The 9,053-nt window shown below is 45.2% G+C and overlaps 1 protein-coding gene across 2 annotated transcripts in view; it reads right to left on the bottom strand.

The window, feature by feature from the left end:
• The window catches only part of REST (RE1 silencing transcription factor), a 29,174-nt gene extending 24,970 nt beyond the window's left edge, over positions 1-4,204 (bottom strand). The window contains exons 1-2 of one of the 2 annotated variants that reach the window (XM_071216439.1): positions 4,114-4,204; positions 700-1,603 (exon numbers count right to left, since the gene is read on the bottom strand). In XM_071216439.1, coding sequence (XP_071072540.1) covers positions 700-1,594 — 895 coding nt within the window. In that variant the 5' untranslated portion in view covers positions 1,595-1,603; positions 4,114-4,204. Of the gene's footprint in view, positions 1-699; positions 1,604-3,297; positions 3,592-4,113 lie in introns of those variants that run through there. The other variant, XM_004483864.4, reaches the window with a different exon arrangement.
• Positions 4,205-9,053: the final 4,849 nt, after the last annotated feature.

Here is a 9,053-nt window from a genome sequence, read left to right on the forward strand (position 1 = left end):
TTTAATTCTACCACGTAAAGCAATTCCCCTCCCCAATTTTCCGCACTTAGGTCTGGGGTCCTGTCCTACAAAGTGCCAATTCCTGCAAAGGGGACCTGATACCAAGAGTATCCCTCTGTGCCTTTTCACTTATGATCCAGAGTACAGTATGCTAGATTACGCTCTTATTCATTTTGTTAAGACCAGTAATCAGGCCTTGAAGGTACCAATTCTCACCAGGAAAATGTAAAATGTGACAGTTAAGTACCAGTAGTAACATTTCTTTGAAAAAATGAGGCCCCTTTTATAAAAACTATGTGAGAAACATTTTAAAATTGAGTAAATAAAAGGGTGGTGGGAGGAAATTGGGAGTGACTGATAATGGATACAGATTTCTTTTTGGGGTGATGAAAACGTCCTAAAATAGACTGTGGTAATGGATGTAAAGTTGTGAGTATACCACACACAACACTGAATTGTACACTTTAAATGGGTGAACTGTAATGCTATGTGAAGTATCCCTCAAAGCATTATTCTTTAAATTGAGTAGGTAAAACATTTACCCAAAAAGCACCAACATGTGACATGTAACAAACTAAGGATAATAAGTAATAGGTAATGCTGGTATTCTATTTCTGAGCTTGTTGAAATTGTTTATATATTTTTAAAGTTTCAGTTTTTTGATAGGGTTGAACTTATGGACTAGAAAGCTCCTCTTACCTGTGTGAGTTCTAACATGCTGAACATAGTTGTTTTTTCTGTCTGAAAAATAGTTGCATTTTCCACATGTGTATACTTTCCTAGGAAAATGGTTTCTCAAGTGTTTCCTCCAGTGATACTCGCTTACTGTGGTATATGTACAAATAATGCACTTATAGACTCGTTCATTATCCCCAGCTCTGGAGTGGTGTTTTAGATGTGCAGTATAGTGATCATATCGGTTGGTATTGTAGCCACAGCGGTCACAACGAATGGGGCCTTTGGAGAAATCTCCCTCTTCCGCAGTTGAAGAACCAGATTCCCTGGCTTTTGCTTGCTTCTCTGCACTTTCTTCCACAAAAAATTTCTTGGCACTGTGAACTCTAATATGATGCACAAATTGTTCTTCCGATTCTGCTTCATACTGGCATGGCTTACAGCGAAAAGGTTTTGTCTTCAAGTTCTTGCATTTGTCCTCTGCTCCAGGTATTTCAGTAGGAAGATCTTTATTTGAGCTATAAATTTCTGTGGCAGATGATACCTCAAAAACAGGCTGTGGTTCTATAACACTGAGTTCCAAACTTCCCAGTTCCAAGTTTCCCATTCCATTAGGTTCGCCTTTTATTTCAGGAGACTCTTCAAGCCCTTCTCCATCACTATCTGAAAAGTTGTTATCTCCAACAGGCATCAATTCTGCCATCTGTCTTTCTTCACCAACTAAATAATCACAGCAACTGCCATTCACTTCCCCAGTCAAGGCCACATTTGCCAACATGATAAGCTGAGGGGCGGCCAGTTCAGCTTTGGAGAGGTCATGCAAGTCATACATGTCATTAGGCAAGGCCATGCCAATGTTGGCACTGCTGGTGAACAGCCCTCCTCCTCCAGAAGATTGTCCCATTACCTGGGTGGCCATATCTGTATTCTGGGGAGCAAAACAAAACAAACACAAGAGCACCAATTTAAATGCAATTTTAAATGTCTTAAAACCAAAGCATCAATGTAATTCTTCATTGATTTAAAAAAAAAAACAAACCTTTCCCAATGTAATCTTTAAAGCTCACTGAGCCTCACTACTAAATACAGCCCTTTAAATTATTTTTGCAATTCCAAATTCTCTTTTACTGCAGTCTACAAAAACTTCTATTACCCCTAAAAAAGGTTTTTAAATCAACTGTATTGGTTACTCTGGCAACTAAGTTTATCAACGTGATTAAATTTATATTTGATTGGAATGCTTTCCCTTAAGCACTTTTAATTCTGGTGGGGAAAAATAACCTTCACTTTTAAAATTAATTAAAATTATTTTTAAAATTCAGTACGTGAAGATCAGGTCCAACTCAGTGGTTGAAGACCTGCATCCCATGTACTAGATTCCGGGTTCAATTCCCGGTACCACTGCAAAAAAAAATTCAATACAAGAATAGCAAACTGCTGTCCTATTCTCCTTTCACAGTTCACTGGTCTGGATCAGAAAGCCAAGAAATCCAAGGCATACTGGATTTATTTGTGTATACAAACACATCTGGAACGTAGAGGGATGTAATAATCGGTCAACTTAATTGAATTTCAGATGAATTCAACTAACTCCAGAAAAACAAACTATTGTGAAAAAGAACCACTTACACTATCTTAATTTTTCGATGACTCCACTGGTTTTAAAGGGGAAAAAAATCACGGAACCTTTTTTCCTGTGAAAAAGGAAGCTTGGCATATTTGAAACTTCACAAATGAAAATTTAAAATTAACCTTCCAAGCCCCCTAATAAAATAAACGTACAACTCGCCTCTACAATCGGCAACTTTTTTTGCACTGTGCCCAATGCTCAACTTGGCCTACTTGCCTAGAAGGAAGCCATTACAAGAACACCTCTTGAAAACATGTTGGCTTTTTAAATGGTCTTGCCTACGTTACTTTCACATTTAAAAGGTACTTTTCTCAAACTAAGTATTCCCTTACAGGTTAGAGAAGGCAAACTGACAGGTAGCGCTAAAAACTAAAGTTAAACCCAAAACGCAAAAAGTAATCGGTTTCACCCGTTTATAAACGCAAACCGATTTGGCAATATGTACCATGCAAAGTTGGAATCAAAATGCCAACACAGAAAACAAATCGACCGCAAAAGCTTTCCCAGGGTTTAACAGCCCAGGCTACTCCTGATTTTACACAAACATCGACTTTCCTAACTCCCCCAAACCTACTACCACCCCTACTAAAGTAATTTTAGCAATTCTGTCGCGAAGGCTGTCCAAGCATAACCCGAAAGCGCAGTGTTGCACGAATTCCTACGTGCTGCTGCCACCAGCGCCTGCCTCGGCGGCGGCATTCCTGACTGAAATAGGCATTCGGCCATTTTCTCAAAATACCAAACACAAAGCAGCTCTTTGCAAACTCCGGCGCTCTTGCTTCCTCTCTGCTCGGCCCGCTCGCTGCACACATCTACACACCCACTCGCGGGAGCTACCCCAACACGCGCACTGAATCTTTTCCCGGGGCCCCCCAACTCTTAAGTGGGGGAGAACAAACTCGGTGCGCCGTTGAACCAGACCAAGACTTTCCCAAGTCCAGGCAAGCCCCTCCCCGGCCTACGGGCCCGAGTCTAGGAAGAAGTAAAGTTACCGGAACGCTGGCGTCCCTGCTCGTCTGACCGCCCCCGAACTCGCCCTCGGAGGAGAACCGGTGAGGCTCCCCGGGTGCCCTCCGGCGGCGTCGGGCCCCAACCGCCAAGAGGGCCTCCCACGCGCGCCGGCCGCAGCCCGCGCGCCCCGGAAGTTTGCGAACTTCACTCCCTACGCATCTGGTGGGACGCGCACCCCAACCCCGCCAGGTCGGGCGGCGGGGCGGCTGGGAGCCGAGGGCCGCGGTGGCATCAGCGCAGAAATCGCTGTCCAGCCCCGTTGGCGGAACCGCCCGGGCCCCGGGGCTGACTCAACCCGCCCGACCGCACTCAAAGGCGCCTTCCGGCGAAGTGGAGAGGCCGGGCGGAGGGGGGACGGGAGGGCCTCGGGCAGGCGCGGGCTGCGGCGGGCGACCTGGAAACGGGAGGACGACGACGAGGAAGTTTCAGGACTAGGGAACCGAGCAGCTCCACTCCGCGATCTCAGGACCAGACTCGGAGGACTTTCGGGCCCGCAAAGAGGCAGGGGCTCCGACTGGCCTGGGGAGGGGGTCCCGGCGACGCGCCGCTCTCCACGGACGCCCCCGGCCCAGACCCTCGGGCCACGGCGGTGTAACTCGACCCCGCGCGGCCACCCGCCCCCGCCCCCGCCCGCGCGGCAGCCGCCGCCGGAGCCACAGTATCTGCAAATCAGCCCTGGACAGCGCCTCGCTCTCCGCGTCCTTCCACGCCCTCCCCCTCCCGCCGCTCGGCTGCCGTCGCCGCCGGGCCGGCCCTCCCCCACCCCTGCCGAGCCTCCAGCCCCGCGTCGCGCTTACCGGCGTTTCTCCGCGAGGCCGGGCGGGCGACCCGGCGTCTCCGCTCCTTCCCCAAGACTACTTTTCTTTGTTGCTGGAGTTTCGGGGGAGGGGAGTGGGAGGGTGGAAAAGTTGGGCGATGGGGCGGTCGAGGCCCGCGAAGGCCCAGGAGTGGAGCTACAGAGGGTACTCAGGCCGCTGGCCCTCGCCGAGCCGTCCCGGCCGCCGCCGCCGCCGGGGTCTCGGGCCCGGGGCCTCGGCGGCGCTTGCTCTGTTGCTGCGCCGCGAGCTCGCGGGAGCCGCACATTCCAGCACAGGAGGCTCCGCCGCGCACCCGGCCCGCGCCGCCGCCGCCGCCCGCCGGACACGCCCCCTCCGCCGCTCGCGCGCGCCCGCCGGACACGCCCTCTCGCCGCCCGCGCGCGTGGCCGCCTGGTACGCCCCGCCCCTGGGCGAGTTGGGGTGCCCTGTTCTCAGTTGCCGCTGAAGATGGTGAGGCGTACGGGGGCGTCCGCAACTAATCCGCCAGGCCCCTCACTCTTACCCTCGGGTCTGAGAAGAGGTGGGCCCCGCTCCCTTTATTTATTTCTTTTATAAACAAACTACGGAAATGTTAGTCCCAGATCTGGCGTGACTGCAAGAGAACCGAGCTGTTAAAAGAAAAATCTGCGGGCTTTTACTGTTTTCTTTAAACCTATTGTCACCGGCCTCTTACGTCTAAAGCTCCAGGCAATACCCTTCAAAATCTCTTCAAGTGTCCACCCTTCCCCACCCTTAACTACTTAGACTTAGTTTTAAGTTTCTACGATTAAAAAAAGCACTTCAAATTTCAAATTATAAGCGCGGGCAATGGAATCAGTTTGAGTAGGAAGAAAAAAAACGTCTCAGGAAGGAGGTCTTGGACTGCGGCGTTTAAAGGCTCAGAACAAGTTAATGAAAACGAGGTGGAGGGACAAGTCTCCAGACTTGCTGGTGGCAGGCCGTTGCTGAGATCTGAAAGCAAGATTTCAAAGGAGGAAAAGAAACCAGATCACAGAGAGTAAAGAATTGAAGGGGTGATGAGGAAATGGAGACTGCCGGGTGACCACGTGTCCGAGAGTCACCTCAGTTTCCTCCTCTGTAAAGTGGGATAACCGTGCACAATGGCTGGCACATAGTAATATGTTTTTTAAAAGGAGAGAAGGGGGTAGGAACTTCATGCACACCTTTCCCTTTTCACATGAAATACCTTCTTAGTCTGCCTTTGATACTTTACTAAAACATGGGTCCTACGTCAGACCTGTCCTGAGATTTAATCTCTCCCCATCGACTACAAACTAAAATTTCAACCCCTTAGGGTGGCATTCAAGGTTCTGCCTAACCTGATAGATAAATCGCGTTTTCACAAGAATTGAGAAGTGGCAGCAAGTACTATAGGAGTTCTGACTAGGGAGATGGATCCTACTTAGGAGGCTCTAGCTAGAAACTTAAAGCAGTACATGCCCTTTCAGTCTGGCTTTGGAGAATGAGAATTTCAACCGATGGAAATAAGGGAAGGAACATCCTAGAGGCAGTGAAAACAGCAGGCTCGAAACCCCAAAGTGTCTACTAAGATATCCCTAAGTCGTCCTTTGGCTCCCCCAGCCCCCGCAACCCTTCCTTCACTTTCAAGTTCCTTCACTTGTTTCTCCTATGTCAGGACTTCCAGACATCTCAGGCACATGGTATAGTGCTCAGCAGGACTGTTATTTCCCTATATCAGGACAATACATTAATAATTTTAGGAGAGTGAATGTAGCTTAGTGGGCTCAACCCCTGCTACCTCCTAAATAATAATAATTTTAAATATAGCTTAAGATGCAAGGTGGAATGAAGGATCTAAACAGCTTGATCACCAAAGTTTTTGGTGACTTAATTTCAAATGCAAGCCCTCTCCATGAATCAAACTTGAAAATTATTCATTTTCCTTTTAAGAAAGAAAGTAAAGAGAAACAAAGAAAACAATGTTTTTAGGCCTAGTACAAACTTTTCTAAATTTATTCTTTTTTCTTTTTTAAACTAAATTGTAATTTCAGTTTATATGACTGTTTTAGATGCCATAGCCAGGGGACAATTCTGGTCTCTATTGTGACTGTCAAAGATAAAAACTGTGTTCTGCCATTTTTAGATCCAAAATGGCAAAAATGAAACATCTTTTTAAACCTACTAGATAAATGTCCTTCACTGCCTCGATCTGACTGCTTAATGGAAATGTTTTAATAGTTGTGAATTTATTCCCACATTCTGTAATGCAAATAGAAGAATGGCAAATAGGCAACTTATTTTATTTTAAGTTAGTAAGGACCCTTGTTCAAGGGATGGCATATTCAGAGTGACCCAAATTATCATGACATGAAGGCCACAGGTCAAACTCAAGACCAAATTGCAAATCAATAGAAAATTACTGTTCCGAAAGCTGGTTCTATGAACTTGAATTCTTAATTGTTTTTCCAGAGGCTGTATTTTACTTTGCTGCATTCAAGATTTAAGATCTTCTGCAAGATAAAGACTTTGAAATGTGACTGAGTTCTGGTTTTCTTACTTTGAGAAAATGGGTTCTTCCCTACATATTTAATTCATTCTTTTTAAAATTTTAATTATAATATATTCTTAATATTTTTCTCTAGAGATCTATTTCAAAAGTTTGGTAAATATTCTTTGGAGCTTCCATTTGATCCCCCCCACCCCCATGTGCTTTTTATTTTTAACCTTGTCTTATTTTTTATTCTTTAGAGAAGAGCTTATTGTACTGGACCCACATTAATGTTACACTGAAGGTCAATAACCTACATTACATGTTGTCTGACTCAACAGTTGTCTTGATTAAGAATTGGGGTACAACATCTCCATCCTGATGTTGAAAGATTTCGATTCCACTCTGCTGGCACCAACCAAAGGAAAGACGTTAATCTGCCAAGGACTAAATTTGGGAGCTCTTCTCCTGTTCTTTCAATCTGAGTAGTACTGTCACTCACTGTAGTGCCACAGGAATCTCCTCCCAGTGTAACTGGCCCTGCAGAGATTGATCTCTAGCTCTGAAATTTTTCTGCCTGTGCCAGTACAATGACTATTACTCATTTAGTCAAAAGTGAAGTTAAAGTATAACTTAAAATATTGGTTTGCTTCCTCTATAACCTTATTATGAAGCTCTTGATGGGTTTAAAAATAGGTTGTAATGTAATAGAAAGTGCCCTGGCCAGAGAGGCAAGAGCTCTGTTTCTCCTCTGTCACTTTCTCAATCTCTTGAGATTTGTCTGTAAAATGATGAGGTCATACTAGCAATGCCTAAAATTCTTGGCAACTTAAAAATCTACAGTGCCTTTTAATTATTTGAAATTTTGAATCATGTGCATGTATTTCCTGGTACAAGTATATATTCTTTACGTTCATTATGCCTGGCTTCCCTTCTCTACAGCTTTCCTCTGCCCTTTGTGGAGACCCACCAGTTGGCCTCAAGCCAGGCTGGCTTCTTCAAGATTGATGTGTTCAAAGGCAGAGGGATTAAAGAAGCTCTGGTCTAGTCTTGTCTGATACAGCATCATTCACTCACGCTGCCAGTTGGATCTTGACCTTTTGTCCTAGTTCTGATCATTGGAACACAAGTGTCTTATCCACTACAGTATCTTCAGCCTCAGCCAAGAACGAGTTCAATAATTGCTGAGAAGATAGGGAGGTGAGCATAGGAATGGGAGAATGTGCTGGGCAGGTCACATTTTGAACTAATCTCCCCCCCCTTGTTTTCTTCCCTTGAACCCTGGCCACTCTCCCTACTCACATAACTTGCTGTTTCTGAAATAGTGTATCCAATATCCTTCTGTCTCTTCTTCCTTCCTCTTCCTATATCCACACATCATCATCTCAGTGGCCATATGATTGAAAATTTCAACTCCCTCCCCTTTGTTTTTCTCTTTAGCATTATCACTAACATGCTATTGTTGGAGAAAAGCTTTTCATGCATTTTGTAATCTCACAGTTTTATTGAGCCATTCAAGAACAGAGCAGCATCCCATTGAAAAAATAGAAGGGGGCACTGCGGAGGGGTAAAAAAGAAGAGCTTGTATAGAGCAAACATAAAGCAAGTGAGGAAATGTTCTGATTTCCATTTTACTTAAGAGGGTAAGACTTACAAAGTGGGGAGCAGATATATATTGATTAGTATGATATACTTCTCCATTCTGATAAACTATCTCTATTGAACCTAAATTTGTTTATCACCAAGTGTTGATTGTTTCCAATAATGTGGAGTGCCTTCCATTTTCTCAGAAAGCCACTGCAGGTCAAATGTTTTTGTCTTTTGGAAAACCACACCCCACAATGCCCAAAGCAGGTGGCCCTTTTATTTTACTTAACATGTGTGTTTTCTTACTTACTCAGTTCCTTTTTTCCCCTCACTAGAACAGAAGCTGTAGAAGGGCAGGGAAATTTGTCTTTATCCCAGGTGTCTGGAACATGGTAGTTGCTCAACAAATATTTGTTAAATGAATGGTTACAGAATGCCAGCTTGGTGTCCCATGCCCTCAAGTGGTGACCTCTTACCCATGCTGGTACCCCCAGTCAATATCCACCACAGACTAATTTCATGCTAAACATGAGCCTGCCTCCTTGAATCTTTCCCAAAATATCACCTGTTCAATAACAATTTGTTGAATGAATAAATAAATGTTCCCAAATCCTTGGTCCCTGTGGTCTGTCTTCTTGCTGAAAATCTCCCTGCCTTTTCTGCTCTTTGGATTCCTAGCACACACCCATCTCTAGTTGGATTTTTCTTATTTGCTCTTAACAGTCTATTTGGACCTTAAGTGCCCTTTGTCATCTGTACTGCAGTCCCCTCACTTGTGTTCTCTTTTCTCTGGCCTTTGCCATTGTCCTTCTTCCCAGAATCCTCTCTCCCAATGGTACACAAAGTGTCACACCTGTTTTATATATGAGAGGAGATGTGGGGC

Source organism: Dasypus novemcinctus, chromosome 1 (genome assembly GCF_030445035.2).
Source record: "Dasypus novemcinctus isolate mDasNov1 chromosome 1, mDasNov1.1.hap2, whole genome shotgun sequence".
NCBI classification, from domain to species: domain Eukaryota; kingdom Metazoa; phylum Chordata; class Mammalia; order Cingulata; family Dasypodidae; genus Dasypus; species Dasypus novemcinctus.